Below are 25,627 nucleotides of genomic sequence, written 5' to 3' on the forward strand. Positions count from 1 at the left end.
ATGATTTGGTACTCATAAACTCATAGGTAACAAACTTACTACGTTCAACACTGGCGGGCTCAGAGGGATGATGGGGGACATATCCCCTGTGGGTTTTTTTTTTTTTTTTTAGTCTTCAAACATGACTGGATTATGGATCTCGTTTATCAAAATAATGTAAAATAATACATTTTTATTTATGACAGCCCCCACTATACCAAATTTTCCTACGCATGCCACTGAAGTCCCAACATTTAAAATATTCAAAGTTGGAACATTTTAACTGCTCCAAAAATGATGGCTCTTAAAAATAAAAATGGTGTTGGTCAAATAATATAAAGGTTAGATTAATGTTGTTCGATCAAATATTATTACCTTACTACCTTGGTATTATCAGTTAATACTACCTAAAATAAAAGCACATTAATTTTAAAATGAAGATTTATTAAAAGTGCAATACTATACCACCTATTTAGTAATACTGTAAGTGTTTAATGTACACTTACCTATGAATTATAAACTATATTGAAATGACAGTATTACAATACCGTCAATCTCAACAGAAGATTTGACTTTTAAGTACATTGACTATTATGGCCTACACGACTACACCTATAATGGCATGGATAGAACATGCGGTGACAGTGACTGTAATAAATTAAAGGTGGGTTAATGTATTATAGTTAACAATCGTTTAGACATTTATCACATAAGACTTTTGAGAAATACACAAGAATAAAGCATAAAAGTTACAAGTATGCAATATTATAGAGCTTTGTGATATAATTTTAGAACTTATAATTGTGAAAAATGTAATTCATAAAAACTAATGAACAATTTGAAAGCCTTAAATGAAGAAAGTATGCATAATACTACCTGCAGGCTTTAATGCATATTATATGTTTGCACTTGAAGATAAAGCCAAAATCACTGATAAACCTTTGATAAATGAAGTGGATATAATATTATATTTGATGAAGTGAACGTATAGAAATGTAATTTTAATATGTTTAAGTTAAAGTGACTCACAGCCAGTCTATTCAGATCTTATAATTTATACAATTAATTTATTTTTCGATTACAAATCAACAACAAAATCTATTTTTCCTCAAGTAAAAAATACTAGAAACATTAAATGTTTTAACCTCTTAAAAATACAACACTATCAGAAATGTTTGTAGTCTAGTCTTTTAATATTTACTACTATAAACTGAAAAAAATATTGTAAAATTAACATTCAATCATCAACGCTCAATACAGTATCTCAAAACATTTTGTTCAACAATTTTCTCTATTTCTTACACTTGAATAATTAATTAAAATCAATTAAAAAGTACAATAACACACATCCACAAACATATCCTATATATTAGCTGTTTAAGAACTAAATGCATATATAATCTAATCCAGGGGTCTCCAAACTTTTTTATTCAAGGGCCACAAAAAATATCATTCTCTCTTAGCGGGCCAAAAGTTTATACACATATATTATAACACATTAACACATACAAATTTTAATTTTTAAATGTTAGATATATCATCTCGAATATTTATTATCCTAGAGCGCCGCGGGCCGGTTAAAATTTGTTCGAGGGCCGTATCCGGCCCACGGGCCGTAGTTTGGAGATCCCTGATCTAATCCACCAGAACCTACTACAATTAAAAAAAAATATATATATGATAATATAAAAATAATTTTATTTGCATATAAAGTTAGAGAAATGTATAAAATACACATAATATTTCATATTCAATTCAACATAGCAATGAATAAAGGCTTAATCTCAAAAATGTGAACTTATTTAGAGTGAAGGTTTTTTTATTATTATTTATTTGTAAAACGAGTAGTGATTATACATGAGGTTGATTTTAACACTATTACAACAATTTACTGTTGTTTACATTCAGCTGGGTTGACTTGTTTGTTCAACAATTTATCCTGACGTGGATTGTATTCAGGATCATTACCAGTTTCTTCATCTTCATCGTCATCATCGTCTTCATCATTATCAGACTCTTCCTCATCATCATCTTCATCATAATCATTTTCATCCAATAATGCTTCACCTATTATATGATTAAAAATCAGAAATTTATATTATTATTATTTAATATATTAAAGAAAAAGTATTAACCAATTCATACCTGTATAATACAGAACAGCTCTAGGAATTATTCTTTCACGGATGTAATGGCCGATTTCAAAATCTGTTGTCAACAAATTATCAATTTCTTCGTCAACTTCAGTTTCTGGATCATCTGGCACTGAAATTACATAACAATGTAATTACAAATGTGAGCAAACGTATAACATTAAATAAACTTAAAAGGATTAGTTTTTCTAATAGAAAAAAAACTTTTAAGTTAATTACAACAAATTGCAGTTTTAATTGTGAAAATTAGATACCTATCATAATATAAATATTAATTTTGTTATTGGCTCAATTAAAGCCACAATTACACTATTTGTCAAAGTGGTAGTTGTTTAAGCCAGTTAATATTAGCATTATGGAAGGACAAATCAGTCAGATTAAATAATTTGTCAAAATCAATCTAAAATGCTTTTTTACAAAAAATTATATTGGAAAATTAAATGAAATTTCATAGATAAACAAATTTTAATTGAGTCCTTATATATATTTAACTATCTTAATTTTCAAGATTAATAACTCACCAGTAGGAGGACTGAAGAAATGGAAGAATGATACATTTTGTACAGTCTTGTTAACAAAGCGAACAGCACCCTTCACCTTATGTTTTTGTTTCTTCTTAACTACTTTCACTGTCACATTCTTTCCTTTATTCCATTGAATAGTGCAACCCTATATTTATATTGATATTATTTTAAGTTTTTTCTATTTGTTTAATATATATAAATACATACTTTGCACTTGAAAATTTCAGGTCCTTCAAAACTTAATGGATTGTTCTTTTCGGGAACACATTTCATTTCATATTCCTTAGTTAATACAGTATTGGTAAACCATTCATTAGGAGAAAAATGGAATTCCAAAGCAAAACCCTACAATAATAAATAAATAAGAATAAAAAAAAAAAAATGAGTTGTGCCTAAAGAAATATACCATGGGTTCTTCCAACAGATAAACTTTGATATCTGTCAAATGACTAAGAATAGGTTCATCATGGGGTTGAATCATATCACTGATAAGACTTGTATTCTTTAAAATAGTTAGCCAAAAGTCTGGAATGCCTTTTAAATTGTCGTTAGTACTGTCTACAACAGCATCACTGTTAACAAAATTATTTACAATTTTTCATATAACTTAAAAAAATAATAATTACATATATATTACTATAATAATTATAATAAATATAAATAATACACTTACGCTTTTGATTCTTCAAGTTTTATTTTTCCTTCCATATCTGTAGAGAGATCTTTAACATCATCTTCTTCATCTGAAGGAAAATCACATTCTTCTTCGGTAGGTTCATAGTTTCCTTGAACTATATCACTTCGCTAAAATAAATAATATATTAAACCGAAATATTTAGAGTATATTATTATGTATTTTACCTTATTATAATATTGCAAATACTCTTTATGATATTTGCATTCAAGAACATGAAGCTCAGTGTAGAATTTAGTATCAACATCAGTCTGCGCTACAAGTAACTTTTTCAAGGCCTTCACACGTTTCTTCACAACTGGTGGAAGAATCTAAATAATTAAGTATTAATCATAAAAATATTTCTGAATTTGGTTTACATTTTTAAATTTAATGTATTTATAAAAAAACTTTTAAATAAACTAAGAGAACAAATATAATACATTGACTTAAATAGTCTAATCAGAATAAAAATATCCACTCAACCGTACACAACTCATCTCGTTCACCACCGTCATCTGTATAGTATACACAGCAACAGTGGTGGTCGACAACTGAAAACCAACCACAGCATACTTCAATTCCACCAGGGGTGTCAAGCCGTCTGGCGGCTCAATATGTATGCACGAAAGTGGGAATTCTTATTCTGAATTGACTATAATATTCAATTAATCAAATTTAATAATTACATATAATAGGTATCAGTTAGACCCTAACCTTTAGGTATTCATATTTTTAAGAATATTAATAATATATGTTATGCATCACTTTTGTTACTTTTAATTATTTTCTGGATATGACAATAAATGATGTGAGCAAGAAGGCAGTAATGGGATACCAAATTTCCCTCTTTGCCCACGATTTCGACATAAAAAAAAGGTATTCATAGTTTTGGAGGGAAAATTTATTTTTATCAGTATTTCATAAAAATGTAAGTAAGCAATATTAAATTAACTATTAATTATTTTTCTAATAATAAAGTTAAATTAAAAACTTATTGAAATTTTAACTTGATATGAAAAAAGCAAAACTCAAATTAATGAATAAAATTGCCACAAATATATTAAAATTAATTTTCACTAAGAATATGGTATTAAAACAAAGATCTTACTGGCATTATATCATCTCCTTCACCTCTAAAACCAGATTTATGTTTTAATGGAGCGTCCTGTTCCATTTCAGAACCAGATGATGAAGAATCATTGTCATTTTCTGCAGACATTCTGTTAAAAATAATGTTTAGTTTAAAATATCAGTTGATTAAATAGACAATACTTAGAACTAATTTAAGCAAGGTCACATACAGTATAATGATGAGTCAACCAAGTGAATAACTCAGTCTACTACACTCAGTATTTCGACTATAAAAATAAAATACTCAATCAATCTACCTAGTTTAACAATTTTCAAACTATCATATTATATACAACAGGATAATATTAAGTTACATAATATAACATTTGACAATTAATAAATTTCAATAATTTTCTCATTACGCGCAATGCGTTAAATGATAATACAATTAAATTTAATAATATAAGACGTAATAAACGACGTTGACTGACAGTTGAAATAGATAAAAGGAACTACGTCATATCGATAACCTCAATAAATTCGAAAAATACGTCGCTTTAACGGATTAATTCGTAATACAACAATGAATTTTCATTATTTCGTGCCGAACAAACCAATATTAAAATAAGAAATTCAGAAACGGAGAAAACCTCGTTTGATCATGGTCCGGCATGTAACCGTCGGCGTGCGAGCGGCGGCACTACCGCCTAACCTCACCACCTTATCACTACGTTACGCCGACCTGAACGACTTAAAATCCGTCGACCATACACCTACATTATAATTTGTATGCTCATATTAAAAAAAAACGAAAACGCCAATACATAATGATAATTCAGCAATTAATGTTCAAGTCAGCACGATAGTATTAGGCGGGCCGTGAAACGAGAAATTTTCGGAAGCACATGGTCATCAGCGTGTAGCGCGCGCAATCATCACCGATATTCATAGTAATAACCGGACAAAAAGTGCGTTCTCTTACCTGAAGGTGTCGAAAGAACCGTACGTGAAAGATTGCTGATCGTTAAGTGAATCTCCGTGTGTACGCACTGGTGGGTTTGTTCACCGGGCACGAAAAATTCGGCGGTCGCGCGAATGTCGTGCACACACCACACAATACACAACTTCGTAACAACGAAAATTGAACGAAGTGCGGCGTACTAGAGGCGCGGAATTGAAGTGAACGACAGAAACGTAACCTTAACGACTGTTAGTTCGTTTCCCACGGTATCCATCGATAACAATGGACGTGTATCGACCAATGGCGTGGCGACCGCGGATCCGCCACCAAAGACGTTGTGCACTGCATGTCTTTCAGAACGTCCATGATCTTAGATCAGCCGCGTGATTTTAATTTTCAAAAAATAAATTATACCTAACCAAAAATCTAACACGATATTATATTTATATAATGATTCTAATGTTAAAATCATACATAAAATTATAAGAATTTACATATAATATGTATTTTATGTATTTTTAATAGTGTGGTATGATATTTCACTACTATTACCATTCAAGATTAAACCATTTAATATGAAATTCAAAAAAAAACACACATTACATAGCTACCTGTAATATTGCAAATATAAACTGTAGAAATCATCAATATATTAGGTATACTAAAACAAGGATAAACTATTGTCAGGATTCTTTTTTCATTTTAAAGAATATTCCTGTGATAAAAATTTAAACAAATGAATACTAGGTATTCACCTAGTGTACTAGTTAATCAATTACAAATGTTAATAAATATTTTAGATTTTAATTGTATGCATTTTTAAATGAGTGAATCAAATAAGATTCTCAACACGACAACACGTAGTTGCATAAACATCTAAATGTCCATCTAAGTTCCATGATGCCCAATAATAAACCATTATTGTTTGTTATAAAGTATTTCAGACTTTCAGAGTCTAAAGCTTAAAAGATTTTAGCACTTATTTTTGAAAAAATGATAAATTTCAGTTTTAATAATCCCCAGATCATTTTATTTAGAATTTATAAATATAACTTACTAGTAGATACCGTGTACTTTGTTTCCCATTAAAAATGCCATCCCTAATATGTTTTGTTTTATAAGTAATTCATTACTTATAAATGATTAGGTATGAACTGCCAAATAAATGTATAAACAAAAATGTCCAGTGTATTTTCCCTGTTTGAGCATCTCCCTTTTTAAATTAGCTCCATTTTCTTCCCAGAGGTCTAACCTATGCTGTATAAAATTTCATCGCAATCGTATGAATGACTTAAAAATGCATAGAGGACACATACATAAATATAATTATAAAGATGAACATATTATGGAGTACAGGCTAATATCATGACTACCTATATCAAACAATTTAATTATTAATTTTGGCATTATTTAAACATATTTATATCATTTTTTGTGTTATAATATTCATAATTGTAGAGATAATTTGTTTTATAAAATATAAAACTATTAAATAATTACCACTTTAATATGCTATAAAACTTTTTATTTCTATCTTATGACAAGTTATTAAGAAATATGGGGAAAAATACAAACTATGTAAACTAAATAAAATAAAAAAACAAATAATTGTCAATGCACCATTTTTTTTATGACATTTAAGTATATCAAATATTAATTATCCTTATATATTAAGAGTTATGAGTGTTATCACAAGAGATCAGATTTATATTCTCTTAAAATCCTTTTACCTAATATAATGTTTTACATCATTAAAAATAGGCATTATATATTTTTTTAATGTACTGTAAAAAAAAAATATATATACATATTAAAATTATTCAGTTTAAATTTATTTTATTTATTTGGTTTACAACAAGTCAATAACAGTTAATATTTATTTTATTTGTCTACAATCAAAACTAATTGGTGCATAAATGATACATAAAAATAATATGAAATATAATTATTATTTTCTTTTGAAAAATATTTACAAACATAAAAATATTCTATAAAATTGAATATTCTTTAACCCGTAAACTATGCTTTTTTTGCAAAATAAAATTATTTCTATGAATCCTGTGCTTCATGGATTGTAAAAATATTTTACTCCCGCTTAACTGCATACAATAGAAATAAATATGCAAGGTCATAAAAATCCAACCGCTAGTTATGACTACTAAAATATTATGGTATGTATTAATAAATAATTAAATTGGTTAAATATTCTTAATAGATCAATGATCATATATTATTAATATAACAGATAGAAAGTAGTAAAATTTTGAATTTAATTATATTACTTGTTTGTTATACTTTTTAAAATATTATATAGAATATTGTAATAACAGGTATTAGTGTATTATGAGTTGATGGTTAAATAATTTGAAATATTAAAAGTTTTATAATATTTAAAGGTTTCAATAAGTTATAATCTTATATCATATAGTTAGCTTGCATTTTCCTACATTGATTGTTATTATTTAATGAAACATTTGAAAAAAATCCTATCAATAAAAATGTTTAGTTATTTTATGTAGTCAAAACCCAATCATGAATATAATTTAAAAAATTCTAAAAATATAAAGATTTCATATTTTCCTAATCATAATATTAAATGAAAAAAAAATGACTAATTATATATTTTGGTATACATAGTAACAACCATCAAAGTATAATTCTACATCAATAAGAATGGAAATTAACATGAACTTAACATTAATTACTTAATAATAAAAACAATGTCTTTAAATAACTTGTGTTTACTTAAAAATGTAAACAATTATTAATTGTATTATTACATTTATTATTGCAGTTAATTGTCTAATATAGTTTTACATTGTTCAGTCCTATAAATAATGTTCTTGAGTTCAATAATCACATCAAAAGGGTTGGTAAAAAATATACATATATAAATATATATTTCCTTGTCTTTATAAATTAAGTACCATTTAACAGCTCTAAGTACTTTTAAGGCACCTTCTATAAAATGTATTATTTAAAATAAATAATTAATTTACATACATTATAACATTAATAAAACAATAACTGGAATTACTCATTTTGTGCATAATTCAAATAATTCAATCTAAAACTAGATACATATAAATAAATACGAATAATATATTACAATAACAAATAACAAATAATAAATCACTTATATTTAACATTCCTAAATCATGTTTATCACAATCATTATTATGTACAAGTAACACATACAAAGGAATGAGTAGAATCATAATTTTTGTTTAGATGACTTTATCGCCTTATCATTATTTACATTAGGGTTTTCAGAATTTTGATAGGATTTAGCTGCTTTACTTTTGGCAGATAAAAATATCGGGAATAATTTGTGACGTTTAATACGTTTTACAGATACTTCACTAGGTGTTGGAGATACTAAGACAATATCTGTACGGCTAGACACTCTTGATATCTTTCGATGTTTTGGATCTATACTAGAATCTGAATTTGAATGGCGGAACGTACCAGGAACGACCTATAACATTAATATTAAATGTTTTAAATTGTTATTAATACTAGAATATATAATTTTACAAAAATTAATTTGATATTTAAAATTAAATATTCAAGTTAACCAAAATTGTATGTATTAAATATTTATTTAATAAATATATTTTTAGATTCAATATGATAAATGGAACAATGAATTAATATTGATTATATTATGACATACCAACTACAATATATAGTTTAGAAATTAAATAATATTATAACTAGTAGTTAAGATTGCAAAAACTAACTAAAAAAGAATAGATTCTTAAAATTATTATTATTATTTTTTTAATTGCTGGATTGTATGTATCCGTTGATTATTAAATATAGTTTTTGAATATTATAACAAAAATAGGGAATTATTTTAAAATTAAATATTTAGACAGTTTGTATCAGTATTTTTATCCATTATAAACTTTGATTGGTAAAAATAATTTTTTGATTCAATAAATATACCCTTAAATAAATCATAAATATATATATATATATTTATAGGAAACACATAATATATAATAGTATATTGAAATAAGTCTTACAACTTGCTCAGATATGAATTGGTTGCTATCAGTATTGGGTGATTTTATTTTTGGGTCTGATGTTTGAACAGATTGCTGTGGTTGTTTTAAATCACAAATGTCTTCGCCGAGTATGAAACAGGGTTTTGTATCCGAGGAATGGGTTTGTTGCTCTTCGTCCACGCATTCTAATTGATCGCTCCCTGAAGAATCCTGGCCGTTGTCCCGCCATTGTACGGAATTTTCACAAGCACCAAGGTCTTGATACGACGTCCCTGAAAATATATAAATGGCAATTAAAAAAAAATGAAAATGTGTTAAAAATGTTTATTAAAACACACAAGCAAATGAAAGTATTAATATTCTATGATATATTAGTATACAACATACATATATATATAATGAATCAAATAAATAAAATAAAACTACATTTATCAAATAAATTTGAGTTAAGTCATATATATTTATGAGCATTAGAACAATACAATAAAATTTAATTTAAATTATGTTTTTATTCATAATTATTATAAATATTAAAAATATAAATAAACATTTTATTTATTGGAAAAGAAAACATTTAAAATTTTTTTTCCATTTTACAATACCTTAAACTAAATAATAAATCTAAATTGTATTAGGTTATACAAGTTAATATAATATACTATAAGATAACGTTGTTTGATACTTTTACAAATATCTTATAATCAAGCTAAGTACGACTTCCCATGAAGAGTATCTACAAAATTTTTTTTATATATCAACGATTCATTTCAATAGATGGAATATTAAAATAACTTTAAAAAAAATAATATTTAGTACTGTAAGTGTACACATAATGATGAAGGTAAATGTTATTGCCAATTTGACTAGAATTTTACTTTTTATTGTCTTAACATCAGTAGTTTTGTTTTGAAAAAATATTATTGTTATATTTTGCTTACCACAAAAACTCATCTTCATGCAGCAGCATTAAGGATAAAAATTAATTAATTATTAAAATGCACCAAGTAATAATATCTTAACATATTAATGTATAGGCCAAATAATATCTAATGCTTCAAAACTAAAACAGCTAACAACTTTAAAAACTAAAAATATGAATTCAAATTAAAATCTAAAAAAATAAATACACATAAAACGAGGTAAGCAAATAATAAGTGGTAGTATAAATAAAAATCATACAAGCAATATTTAAACTTAAAATATCAAATTATATATAAGCTAACCCAATTATTATTTATTACAGATTAAAATTTCAAAAATATTCCAACAAAACAAATTAATTTTTTTAAATATTTCAATGATAAAAATTAGTATAACATTTCTCAATTTCATTTGTATAATACATTTACAACAAACATAGTTAATTTAAATTAAGTAATAATATAATTAATAATAGTTAGAACAACTTGTTCATCTCACTGTTAAATAAATTGTAGAACTTTAATATTTATAATAATATTCAAAGGGTTAAAAATAATGTTCATTTACTATACTCTATAATTAATGTAATATTGGATTACAATAAAATACTTTATTTTTTAATAGAAGATGATATAAAAATTATTTATTCATTATAAACATAATAATTCATCAATATAATACAGTAATATTAAAGACATATAGATGCTAGGTAGTTTGGTCAAAATCCATTGTATTAAATCAAATTCTAATATAAAAAATAAAGAATGAAAATATCTAGTAAATAACAAGTAAAAATTGTATTTATTTCAAATTAATTGAACAATAATTAAACATTATTGCAAGCAATAGGAAACACTCGAAGAAACAGTAAAAGACAAACAAGCAGTGGTAAATTTCAACCAATAGATTCATCGTCCCTTCCCTTACCTGGACCCACACAAACTGAATACTGGCTTGAATCATCTTCAAGGTCATCTTGGCTACTCATGCGCCCTGAAACAAAAAAAGTCAAAAATGTTTTAACACATCATAACCAATACCTAGATATTGTGCAAACCTCGCAGTGAGAAGTTTCGCCCATTCACTACATTTCTATACAACATGTTCTCTAAATGTGACAAACCATTATTATTTATGATATTAAATCCACACAATATTTCAATTTGTTTCCATCGATGCACTCTCTCTGCGAGTTCTTGAGTAACTTCATTTAATGATGTTCTAAAATACCAAACAATATTAATCAATATAGTTTATATATTAGTAATTTAAAATGTATTATTAAATATTACCTAGCTTCGACAATACTACGATCAACATCATCAATTGATTTTCCATGAGTTGACACAAAGGCACCTACTAAACTGGATCTTTTTTTACGTAATTTTTCGCACTAATAAAAAAAAAAAGTAAATGTTAAATGTTACATATAATATTATATACATAATCATTATTTAAACTCTATATAAAATAAAATATTACTGCTTCTCTTGCTTGCTGTAATTGTTTCTCAGCGCTTAATTTCTTTTTAATGTAAGATTTATTTTCAACTTCATGCGTTAGTTGTAACCATTGCTGTAATCCATGTGGAGGTGTCCAACAACGGTCATCTAATTCACCTTCTGCTCTAGCTAACTCTCCTCTTAATGACTAAAAATTTAAATTATTATTTGTAACCATCACATATATACTTTATATAATTTGGATTACTTCAATTTCAGTTTTAAGCTGAGAAATTTCCAAATTAGAATAAGATGATTTTAGTTCTGATGAGTTTTCATCTTTAATTTGTTGTTCTTGTAACTGTTTTTCTAAATTTGCTTTTTCAGTAATAACATACTCTTGCACTTGTTTTGCTTTTTCTAGTTCTTTCTAAAATTAAATTATTAAGAATACAATAAAACATAAACAATTTAACAAGTTATACAATTTATACCTGTAAATCTTCATAAGCAGTTTCTGCTTTTTGCAAACCTTCCATATCTCTCATCATACGTTTTAAATGTAGTGTTGAACTTTTATTTTGGTTGTAAACATACCAAAAACCAATCAATGCTCCCAACAATAATGTTATTAAAACTAAATCTTTCAAATGTGTGACTGACTCTATTAATAAATTAAAATTAAAATATTTAAAATTAAATCTAGAATATTTTAAAATAAAAAGTTTATCATGAGATTTATTTTCTCAAATTGTATTAATCAGTTATTAACCTTTAGGGGGTCCAAATAAAACTACATCCATAGCTTTCAATGCAATTTTTTGTTTATGAATAGGATCCTTGATTCCGAGTACATTATTCAAAATTTGCATATTAGTAACAGCTAGTCTGAAATTATAAACATATTATAAGTAACAATTATTATTAGTTAGTAATAACTAAGCATCATTAAAAAAAAACTTTAAAATTGACAGCAAACACATAGTCAATAATTAAACAACTAGGTGTCAAAAATAAAATTTTAAGACAATACAATCAAGGCATAAAAGAATTTACATCAAAATAAACATATTATAAATACACAAAAATTACTAAAATGACATTCAAAATTCAAAACTAATCATCTAGCAAATAATGTTTTTGAATTATAATAAAATAATTAATATAATTATTCGTCATTATAATATATAATTTTGTACAAATTTATACTTCAAATGTTTATAAAAATAACAGTATATATATATATATTTTGAATTTTTGGTTCCAGTGTGAATTATATATAAAGAATCATATTGTATTAATTTTCAAATCTTAGGAATTTTTAACTACAAAACAATTTGTTAAGATTCTATCTTCAAAAACATATAAAAAATATTTATGGATTCACGCTCGAATTTTTTTAATTATATTAATAAAGTCATGACTCATGAGGAACCTTGTATAAAATGTTCATTTCTTTAGATAGTGAAAATTTTTTTATGAATAAAAACTAAAAAATAAATTGATAATTTTAATTATTAATAAATAGTTCAAAAAAATCGACATATTTTGAAAATTATATTTTGTATAGAAAATGATCATATTAATATTTAGTGAAAATTTTAAGTTCCTAAAATTATTTATTTTTAAACAATAAAAAAATTAATTTTTTAAAAAACATTTTTTACATTAAAACCTATTCTACCTTCATTTTTGTTTTTTTTTTCGACTAGAAATAAATCATCATTTTTTTTTAAAAATAAAAATTTTCAAGAAAAACTACATTTCAACTATTTTTTAAGTTTTTTATTAATTGTTTACACAATATAACACACATTTTTGATTTCATACTCCGAATCAGAATATTATTCGACGTATTCGCATAAAATAGGTATACTTCAAATTTCAGAGAAGTAGTTTATGAATTATAGGTATTTTAAGTTTATATGAGCGGAATAGTAGACCAAAATTGTCTGGGATACTTCAATGCCACACCACGTTACCACAAACTTTGTTTTTTATTACTTACAATAATTATGTAAAAAAGTATTTTCAAAACGTGAATAGTTTTTGAAATTACGAATAATTAAATTATAAAAAAATTACCCTGTAAATTAGAAGTTAATTATAGTTTTATCGATGAATAAAATGAAATAGTAAATATATTATAATACTATAGCTAATATGATGATAATATTTACAATAGGCTATATCAATAATTCTCAATCTTCTTAATACCACGGTTCACGAGTTCACGACCCAAATTTTCCTCTGAAAACTATCACGATCCACATGATATCACTCTAACAGGAAGTAGTTCTAAAAAATCAAAGTTTGTTTATTGCTTTTACTACTTACTACTTTATACTCTAAAGTGTATAGGTTTGTAATAAATATAATTTTAAAATTTTATTTTTATTATTGAGGCGTAGGTATGCGAAGTGTGTGCTTGTTTTCTGCTGTGATTGAGAGCAGCATTTCATAATTTATGCTTATACAGAATAAAATATCTTAAATATCTTAGAATCTATATAATTTATAAAATTCTCAAGACCCACTAAAAATTGATTTGCGACCCATAGTTTGAGAAACGATGGTCTTAGAATAATAATGAAAATATCGATACTGGACTGATACCTAGGTACTTGTAAAATGAATTCGTTATCTTGTTGTATAGGTACATAGACTACAAGTATAATTAAATAAATGAATTGTTATTACTTTTTATAGTAACGCTTCAAAATTGTATATATTTTATATAATTCTACATTCCTATATAGCCATATAGGTGCATGTCGAAGAATAATTTCTTCATAAAATAATGATTTGATTTTGTATCTGTTATCAGTATACCAAAAGAGTAATGAAAGCCGAAAATTACTGTTCATAGAGTTTTCCTGAACGCTGGAAATTTATATAAACCACTTGATTATAATATTTAAAACCATAATTTTGATTATCCTCGATTAGGAATTATAAAAAACTTCGATAAAATTATTGACACCTAATAAATAACTATTATTAATTAATCCATGAAAATATTAGTTTAAAATACAAGTTTTCTGATATTATGCGTTGCTCATAGTATACTAACCATTTTAATTGTAATAAGCAAAATATTAGTAGGTTCGTATACAATATACTGCATTTCTATCATGATTCATGACACTATACACAAATGAATAGAATACGAAATAATTGATTTTCAAGTACCTACGTAACTATAGGCATATGCTTTCTCGATTCAATAAAATGTGTTCAACTACGCTTTAAAATAAGGCCTTGTGATTTTCATATTATGTTTATTAATTTACCCTCTTTTCGCAAGTCAAACTCTATAGACAAACGCCAAAAAACTCGTATATATATAGCATAGGTAGTAATTCCACAATTGTTACTAACCTAGGGAGATGGGCTCCAGTCACTCTATGTTGTATAAAATTAGGAACATATTGGGGCAGTTCCACCGATGTAGAAAGCCAATCACAAGTTTGCTCGACAGTCCAATTGTGTACCTAAAATACAATATAAAAAATTAATTATATTCATAATCTTCAATATTATATTTTATACGGGTTTCAATATAAGTATTTATAATTATGATTTATATTATTGTGAATAATAATGTTATTATTCAATCACTTACTTCAGACTTTACCCAAGCATCCCACAAGTCTTTAACAGATATATACATATCATCATTTTGATGAAATGCCTTTTGGCGTTTTTCCGCGCCTTTTTCATATTTTAATTCTTCGCGAAGAAACTGTAAAATACAAAACATAAGATTTCAATTAACATAGAAATTTCATATTTTGTAAAACTTCAAAATGTTGACATAAATTTGAAATTATAGGTAATTTAGTTCAAGGTTTTATTTATATTTAATTAATGTATATAATTAAAATATTTTTATTAGATACAAAATGTGTGAACAATGGATATTCAATAATGTGCTTTGGAAGACGTGAAAAAATGAAAAGTTATTATATAATTAGGTTATTATATTATTATTGAAATAATACGTTTTTTTCTTTAGTACTGTAATTCCTCGTTGAATCGATAAATTGTTGAAGATAGTTATAGTTTGCAATAACCGTATGGTTTAGATTAACCTAGTAAAACCTATAACGTATTGCATACAGAAAACTGTATATTGATCAACTATTATTAAATTACTCAAGTGTCAACCTTGGCCTGACATGACAAGTAGAATGTAGATACAATAGGATCTTCATCTAAATGTGTCATTCGGTTTATTGCAATGCACCAAAATCCAAAAGTAGCATAGGTCATCATTATAAAAATAAAGGGTAGGTAGCTTTAGTGTTCATCATTTAAGATATATTATAAAAGTATAACAGCTTATACAATAATCGGAGACACATGTTTCGGAATAAAAATGTTATTATTCTCGTAAATATTTCAAAAAAGATAAGAAGTAAGTTTTCAGAGTTTAAGTATCATAGACAGATACAGAAAGTTTGGGTATTGACTTTTGACGAGCACCTTCACGCTTCTCCTAGTGGGATATTTTCATAAAAATAATAGAACCAAAATATGAAAATGTAATAAATTAATATTATATATTTAAAAAAAAATAATATATATATATAAATAATAATATAATAAAACTTTTCAGTTAATCTAATTGTTGATATATACCTAATTTTAATTTAAGTTTTTAAATGTTAATTTATTGAACTTTAAATGCAATCATGTTACTTTACACATCGATTAATACAACTTTAGATCACTGTTAAAATACAAATATTGCCATTATGGGTATCAAATTATTGGTGATTGGTTTTAAATAATCTACTCGTATAAAGGTTTTTTACGAAAATATCCAACAGTTAGATCCTACTTACATTTTTTTCGTAAGGTTTCTGTACTTAAAATTTTCTAAGTTTTCGAATGTGAATTTTAAATCATGGACAAATTTTGAAAAATACCTGCATAAAGTATATTGTGGTGTATAATTGAATTTATTCAACTGCATCAGATTGTATCACCATTAAAATTAATGCAAAAGACGTATTGAACCAATTCACTCAATTATTTTTAACTACAGAGAATATTACAGTAAAATAAAGACTACATAAAAGACTACAATATAGTATCTATTATACTTATTAACTATATAGATTTTATAAGTTTATAAGCAGTAAAATAAAAATATATATTGCCTAAATAATAATATATCACTGATATATTTATTATATTCTATGCAAATCTGCAGAAGAAATATAAATCGAAAACATACATAATATTTGAAATTTGAACACTTAGCAAATTTTTTTTTAAAATACAACAAAATATTCACTATAGATATAACTTAAACAATGTTTTATTAGTGGATCCCGATTAATACTATAATAATACTATATTATACTGATGAATTCTTATGATAAATTTTGAATCAATATTATGTAAATAGTTGATTATATACGCGCGATATCGTCAATTTTGTAAACATAATTTAAATAGATAATAAACATAGTAACAGATTTATTAACATAATTTACATTCTGATTTATGATTTCAAATGAGACGTAACCTTAAACATGCTTTCCGCAAGCGCATTCAATTGTATTTTTTTATGTATTTATGTAGGAATGTTTTAAGTGCCAAATTCGTTCAACACACTATTTATAAGAAATACGAAAAAATGCTTCACCTATAATATTCCTAAGAGCAAACTGCCAAAATCTAGGTTGCCTGGGAGTATAATTTTAATTTGAAGCGGAAATATTCAGTACTTTTTTTCGCACAACCATATGTATAAATAAACTACCAACAGTATTGTGAGGGGGAATATAAATTAATTTGTAACTTATTTTCATTGATCCTATTAATATTGACTCAATTGGGAAAAATTAAACTTAGAAACATTACTAAAGCTCCCAATTATATTATTCGATTAATAATAAAATTACTATCTACTAAAGTAATTATACAATTATTTACAAAAAATGGAAGTTTGTAAGCGAGGCGAATTGCATCAAATCAAAATATGGATAAACATAGAAATTGAAAATTAATATAGTTTAATGATAAATTGGTAACACATTTTACTATGATATTATTAAAAATTTATATTTTAATATTATAAATTCATATTTTTAATATAGTTAAAACTTCATTAAGTATTTATAAGTGAATCCAATTTTAATAATAGACACTAAACTGCACAAAGAGGTAGGTAGCAATAATAAAAATTAAAGATAAATCATAAATATTTATACATAATACATAGATAGCTTTAAGTTAAAAATTACAATTCTTTAATATTTTTAATGATTTGTGGGTTTGTATGATCATTACACAAATACTCATGTTTAAAAAACTTCCAGATATTATACTCATACCTATGTAAAAATTATAGATTTTTATGATTTTTTAATAAAATTGGGTTCACACTACACTGTTTTTATAAGGTAGAAATGTAGAATATAATATTGAGTTTACTAAAGAGTTACCAACATTTTGATATCTATGTGATAAATATTAAACACAATAATAATATTAACTATTGAGCCAACCTCCTCGTAGTGTCTTCTGGATAACACTAATAGGCTCAGATTTCGTAAAATATGTTAATATATATTATATATGCAAAGAAATAAATGCACCCAAACGTACTATTTAATAAATAAATAAATAATAAATATTACGATCAAACGTGTTATGGATTTACGCCTTAAGGCCTAAAGGCCTAAAGTGTTCTGTTTTGGGTAAATGCGTCCAAACGTATTTCCCCCGATTTCGTTTTCCATTTTTGGTGCCCTTCCTTCGAACCGCTTTGCTTCCACTTAACATCCATTCTTTCTGCACAATATTAACCCTTACATATCTAAACATCTCAATACATAGTACTTAACAATTGGCTAACATCACAGTCTACCTCAATAAATCAATGACTTACATTTATTTCACCGGTTTGTCTATTTAGTATTTTTCTTTTTATAACTCCGCCCATGTGGTTTACAAACTTTTTTACTTATGTTTATCAAGAGACACGAATCAATCACTATTAATGACAAAGTGTTAAAAATTTTAATATATTTGTAACATAGTATATTTATACTTAAATAAATAATTAAGCATTATAAAATTGTAAAAGTTAAGAAAAAAAATTACGATAGTGTGAGGTGTATGTTAAAAATTACTGTTTATTCATCGAGTGTACTTACGTATTTTTCAAGGTTTGGGAATTTAAAATCAAAATAATAACAATTATATAAGTATACAAAATATAGGTATTATAGGCATTAAGCAACATAATAATATTATGTTAGTGATTCCCTATACAAATAACCAACAGCGTATTCCGAAAATAAAGCAGATAATAGTGTAGAGAGTAGAGACTAGATTCTATAAGTAGTGTTTACTTCTTACGCTTATATGTTACATAATATGTAAATCTTATTTAATAAAAAAAAATCTATAAATACATACGAATATTTATTTTAATAATATAAATTATTTCATTTTTAAAAAGTGTTTCAATGTTTAAATAAAATTTTATCCACGCAAAGTGAGATATTCATAGACCATAGTTGTACATCAATATACTACTTGATTAAGGTAGAAATTGTAATATAGCCAGCATATAGGTATGCGCATTGTTCTATACAATAATTTAACTAGGTATTTAAGCATATAAATACCTAAGTAAAAATGATAATTTATATTATGTTATATGAGAATACATACTGAGTACATAACTGATCTACTTATATGAAAACTATAAACTAATAATGTATTAAAGTACCGTCCTTTTTTAAACACATCTCGTACATAATAAATATAATTTTCATAATATTTATAAATGTTTATTATTGGAATATAATGTATTAGTCTGAGGTCATTGACATAGCATATCCAATATCCACGAGTATAGTGATCAATTTAATTAATAAGCACTAATTGTTTAGGCAATAGCACAATAATTAAGTTCATCTCCAGTACTACAATAATTAAAGATAAATTATGTTTCTATTTATGCGCAATAAACCGATAAACTAAATACACTAAGCAACTAAGCTATAGGGTTTACGCCATACACGCAAGTCTTGTCTCAGTCTTACAAACGTAAAATATTACAAATTTTATGCTTACAAATTACAATAATCTATTTTCCTCAGTAATTTTTAAAATACATTGGAATTGATTTAGGATAAAATATAAAGGTGAGATTATCTAGGGAATCTCCGAGGCTTTTATTGATTTATGAAACAAATTATGAGCATTTTAAAACTTATTTTTTCATATAATATTTGATTACAGGTACACAAGTGAATCATTAATATTTATTTTACCATCTCACACCCGATTTTCTGTTTTTGAGAGGGACAAAAGTATCGTATTGCTTCTTAAAATACTACTAATACACGGACCTAATCTGAAAAAAATGTCATATTTTTGAAAATATAACTAAACTTTAATCCCGTATATATTAAACCACAAAATAAGCATATAGGTACCATCAAAAAATTAAAAACTAAGGAAAATCGAAAACCCTTCATCAATAAATTTTAACAACCTTCTAAATATAATTTAAACTTAAGATTAAACACATTAAAATAAATATATATAACTTCTTTATTATCTTAAGTAGGTTTAAACAATTTTATTTAAACTTAATATAATTAGTATTTAGTAATTTAAAACTAAGATATACTACCCTGACGATTTTCAATTTAATAATCATAAAAACTATAATGAACTAACTACAATGAAAAATGACTTAACATTTAATAATTAAACTTTAATCCTTCTAAGAAACTAATTTTTCATAAATTAAATATTAATTTTAAAATAATTTTATCTTTCTGGAAAAATGTATAACTGTTTTAAAATATTAATCAATGCTAAATCTGTGTAACCGTATCCTTTTGATAAAAAAAAAAAAATCATTTTTGTAACAGTATTTAATTGCTTATTTGATCCTGTTCAGGAAGAATTCTTTACGTAGATGATATTTATTATATATAATAAAAAAACACTTAATTTTGTTTATAAAATAACTAAATAGTAAAAATTCAAGGTACAAATTAAATAATTTAAGACATTAAATTATTTTTGAAGAATGATAGATGACATCTATTTACTTCCAGTTAAAAGTTGGAATTCAATTTTTTTAAATAAAATGAGAATTAATTATGATAAAAACTAAAAATATAGTTTTCTGAATAATTAAATATTTAAAATTATTGTTTAACTTAGTTTAAGTGAAATGAGTCAACAGACTGTCATAATTTTATTTTGTCCATGAAGTGAAGGCCATTTTAAACTTGTAGGTATTTATTTTTTACTTTTTTTAAAATAGTAATGCTAATACTAATACATAAGAAAATCAAAACATAATAGAATAGTTAAACAGATAAAAGCAGCAATTTTATATTTTTATCAATATAATTATTAATTATTATAATACATATTACCTTATCAAAATATTTATGGATAATTGTGTTAGGATAAAAATATGTTAATAGGTATATACTTTCATATTATAGGTTCTAAAAGCTTGAAAACATATTTTTATAACATGAATTACTTATTTATCTAAATCTTGAATATATTTTGAAATAACTAAAATAATGTTTATTATAAAAATATAAATGAATTATAAAAATTATTTTATACCAAATATGTACAAAGCCTTCTTGTTACATATTAAAAATGTGCAAAAAAATTTTTTATACTATTTATACTTTAGTGTGACTTCTAACTATAAATCCCATATTAGGGTAGAGGAGTTGTTCCATTTTTAAAATTTGCATCTTCTCTGTCACATATTTATGAAAATTAAAAAAAAAATTATGTTATATAACAAGTATTAAAAACTAAATCTTTTATTATCCGCGGTTTGCAGTTTTAGAGATAAAATGAAACATAATATAATATACCATTGAAAAATATATAGTACTATATACTACGATCATTTTTCAATTATCAATTATAATCTATAGGTACTATGATAAATTAAAAAAAAATGTAGTATTCAAATGTTATTTTACTATATAATAATTAATAATAATATTAATATTACACAGAAGTCAAATTAATAAGCATAATAATTCAAAGTAGTAAGCATTTAATAATTTTTCTTATTAGTAATTTTATTTATAAAAAGTGTTCCTCATTTGGACAGGAAAATTATGGTTACATTACCTATGTTTTCCTAATGATTATCTAATAATAATACACAATATACATTATATATATATTTCATAGATACTATCAATTTCTATACCATAATACAAACACACTATTTAGACTATTTTTTTTTACTTTTATACTACAATAAAAATATCATTTAGAATCCTCCCATTTTTTTTTTATTTATATACTCTATTATGATGAAAGTGGAACAATAAAGTTTTGTCTTTCACGTTTTAAGAAAGTGTTCTGATATAAAGCTAAAAAATAATAAATTATAATACATCAGTATACTCAAATGTTTACTGATAAAAACATTATGTTAAAAATATATACAAAAAATACAGGCTTTGCTCCAACATAGAAGTATAATATATGTTAAGATATCAACTGTGTCATTAAAAAATCAATTATTACTAAAAACTCACTAATGTGACAACTGTTAAACATATCTGGCAATTTGCCCTCTGTCTTCAATTTCATAGAATATGACAAGATAGTCATCACTTCAATTTTAATTAGAAATAATTTCACTTAATATTAGTTATAAATTGACTATATATTTGCATTGAACTTTAATATGTAATTGTTTATTATGGTAATCCCTTACAACCAATTACTAATAAATAGTTGAAAATTATTATTATTACTATTATTACTATTGAAGTTTTCAAATATTATAAAAATTTCTTTATTTAAACTAAACTTACATCATCAGATTCTGAAAGATCAATAGCACCATCTGCATCATCATCTAGTTGTCGATGTAAAGATCGAATTGCATCTAAACCCAATCTGTCTTGGGTAGCCATTGTCAAACATGCAATATCATCATTGCACGAATCATTAACACCACCTTAAAATATAAGATTAAAAAACGGTTAAAAAGAAATTAAATTATAAGTAGGTACCATTGGTACCAAGAAATAATTATTGAATGTAACATACATTAACATTAATAAATATAATAAATTTAAATCTATCTTACATAATAACAGTAATCCTAAATAAACATTATTCTTAAATTCAATCTTTATGGTTAAGAGCGAGATTAAGAGTAAATATCATAAATAAAAGAGAACAAGAAACATCATAATTCTAGTAAGCAGTAATTATTCTAAATATGGAATTATTTTGTATATTTTAAATTAACTAAAAAACAATGTAATTTTTCAAGAATTAGGTACCTAATGATTGAAATGTTTAAATAACACTAAAGATTTATATTAATAGAAAAATTTGCAAAAAATTATCTAATGATAATTTACAAAACTCAAGGACACATTTAAATCATTATTATATTATTAAAATCAAATACAAGCAAACATTTTAGGCATACAGCTACACTGAAGTTGTTTGATAAATTAATTATTTTTGATAGGTTAAAATTTCAGTTAAAATAATTCATATACCTATTTTCATATCTTATAAGGGTAAATTCAATAGTTAGGTACAAAAATTTAACAATTAAAAGTGAATATGTACCTGAAACATTAACCTAACCCATTTATTTATATCTTGTTAGACAATACAATAATATTAGTTATTACAATATGTATACAATGCACCAAACGCATTTTTTATTTAAAATGTTTGTTTTTTAATTAATTGTTAATTCTAGCTAAAAACTTACATTTCTATTAATTGTTTCCATAATAAATTTAAAATTAGGTACTTTGTGAACTTAGTCAAACGTAAAAATAAATTATGTACTCATTATTTTTTAAAAGTAGAAGTAAGTAAATACAAAATATCTAAAATATTTAAATATATTTAGGTATTAGGTATTGTATAATGTATATATTGGAGTATATATTTTAATCCTATATAAATTTAAATATATACCTATACAAATTAAGCACTTTATGTATCTAAATAACATCATTAAATTAAGAAGATTAGGTACTTATTACGTACATAGTAAGCATATTTAATGCAGTTGCTTATAACTACTTTATAATTAACTTATAAAATAGAAATATTCTTAACATCTTAACAACAATCATTAATCTGGGAGATGAGAAATATTGCAGTTCTGCTAAATCTAATTATAGTTAAGTATTTATCTGGACAATTAAATATATTAAATTGTAAGTAGTCATTGTAACAAATAATAATAAATAGAGAACCTAAAATGAATATCAAAGTAAAATAAAAGATCTTTAGGTATATAGAATGACTAATAAATTTAAATAAAAAAGAAAAATGTATGTAATATATATTTATATTTGATAAATATGTGTACTTACAAAAGCTCTATTAGAGCCTATTCTATTACACAGTTTTGAGTAATATTTAAAAACCTATCCATTATGAAACTTTTACAATGATTTTCAACTACTAGTTATCCATTATATAGGCATTACCTATTACTCATATTTATTTATACTGTGAAATAGCATTTCTTAACAATAAGTAGAGATATATTGAATAATAATAAAATAATAAACAACAAACATAAACATTTTATAATTATTCATATTATAATGTTTTGCTGATTAAGTAATATCATATGGTTCACTTACCAGAATCTGTTGGTTCTGTGACCCGGACTTTGGCCGAATTAAAACTAGATTCACCGAGTACATCACAGAATGCAGGAAGCACCAATATTAACATTGCACTACTCCATAATAACAGAAGTAGCGATGATTTTGAGCACATGATTGGAAAATGACAATGTTGGACTACCTATTATTATTGTTTTCTAAATGAAACTTCCGCGGCGGTTCTCTAGTGTGAATCTCGTTCGATTGCTGTCGCGATTACATTACGCCACCATAAATTCCGTCGGTTCGGCTCACGAAAGAGCGCGATTATCATTAATGTCGGGTTCCCAGCGAGCGAAAAACAGAAAATAATACTTTATTATAAAACACAGCGATGGGTGAAAGAAAAAACTAAAAAAAATTAAATAATATTTACGACGAATAACAATTGTAGGAAATTTTGACGAACCGAAATCACAATTATGAAAGCGGAATGGACACTGTCACACTGATAAGAATTCACGGCTCTCTCCATAAAAAAGATTCGCGCATAGCTAAAAAGTAGGGTTCCGGTCGTCCTTGCCACCATTTTGATTGGTTCAATTCGCAGCAGCTGATGACTGATATCAATTGCAGCGCTGTTCCTCGACAATGGTCAAGATTCAAGGCGATTTTTACAGTTCGCAATGTTCGCATTCTGTGATTTTTAATCCATAGCCGATAGCCAATAGGTAGTAGGTGTAGTATAATAATATTATTATGTCTATTAACTACTATTTCATGAATTAATACTGAAATTATTTTTATTCTTTGTCTAAGTAATATCGAATTTAGTACATATAAATATTGATTTAATATTTAATTATAAAATCAAGTTGTAATTAATTTTGTAAATATTTTACATAATATATTATTCTCTACTACATATCAAATAAAAATTACGTGCCTGGGTGTTAACACTTAATTTCAAATAGTGGATACTAAATTATGATGCCCGATTATTAGGTACCCACCCAACGATATGCTTTCAAGATCAAGACTACATTGTCCAACGTAAATATATCGATGTAGTCTGTTTTAAAGCCATATAAAGGATCTACGAAATGAGGTAATATAGGTAATAGGTATATAGGTCAGGTGAAAGTCAAGAACAGCCCACAATAAGTAGCTGTTTATTATGCCATTTTTGAGAGGTTCACTAAAATGATCCACTGACAGGTCAACGGTCAAGGTTATGTAAATACACATTTGC

The 25,627-nt window shown here is 25.0% G+C and overlaps 2 protein-coding genes across 3 annotated transcripts; both read right to left on the reverse strand.

The window, feature by feature from the left end:
• Nucleotides 1-1,655: 1,655 nt before the first annotated feature.
• Nucleotides 1,656-5,600, reverse strand: LOC114130609 (nucleosome assembly protein 1-like 1). Its single transcript, XM_027995614.2, has 9 exons — nt 5,386-5,600; nt 4,441-4,552; nt 3,518-3,661; nt 3,330-3,460; nt 3,063-3,228; nt 2,864-3,001; nt 2,654-2,801; nt 2,125-2,244; nt 1,656-2,046 (listed from the first exon to the last, which is right to left on the reverse strand). Exons 2-9 carry the CDS (start codon nt 4,549-4,551, stop codon nt 1,868-1,870), a joined length of 1,137 nt encoding a protein of 378 aa, XP_027851415.1. The 5' UTR covers nt 4,552; nt 5,386-5,600; the 3' UTR covers nt 1,656-1,867.
• Nucleotides 5,601-8,382: 2,782 nt separating this feature from the next.
• Nucleotides 8,383-24,900, reverse strand: LOC114130603 (stromal interaction molecule homolog). 2 transcript variants are annotated; one of them, XM_027995607.2, is made up of 13 exons: nt 24,412-24,899; nt 22,597-22,742; nt 15,366-15,485; nt 15,122-15,234; nt 12,513-12,628; nt 12,235-12,404; nt 12,009-12,170; nt 11,781-11,948; nt 11,591-11,691; nt 11,356-11,519; nt 11,226-11,291; nt 9,396-9,649; nt 8,383-8,842 (listed from the first exon to the last, which is right to left on the reverse strand). In XM_027995607.2, exons 1-13 carry the CDS (start codon nt 24,548-24,550, stop codon nt 8,579-8,581), a joined length of 1,983 nt encoding a protein of 660 aa, XP_027851408.1. In that variant the 5' UTR covers nt 24,551-24,899; the 3' UTR covers nt 8,383-8,578. The 2 variants fall into 2 exon arrangements, with proteins under 2 accessions (XP_027851408.1, XP_027851409.1); XM_027995608.2 differs by lacking the exon at nt 8,383-8,842 and adding an exon at nt 10,316-10,328 and having other exon boundaries at nt 9,467-9,649; nt 24,412-24,900.
• Nucleotides 24,901-25,627: the final 727 nt, after the last annotated feature.

Source organism: Aphis gossypii, chromosome 2 (genome assembly GCF_020184175.1).
Source record: "Aphis gossypii isolate Hap1 chromosome 2, ASM2018417v2, whole genome shotgun sequence".
Taxonomy (NCBI): Eukaryota; Metazoa; Arthropoda; class Insecta; order Hemiptera; family Aphididae; genus Aphis; species Aphis gossypii.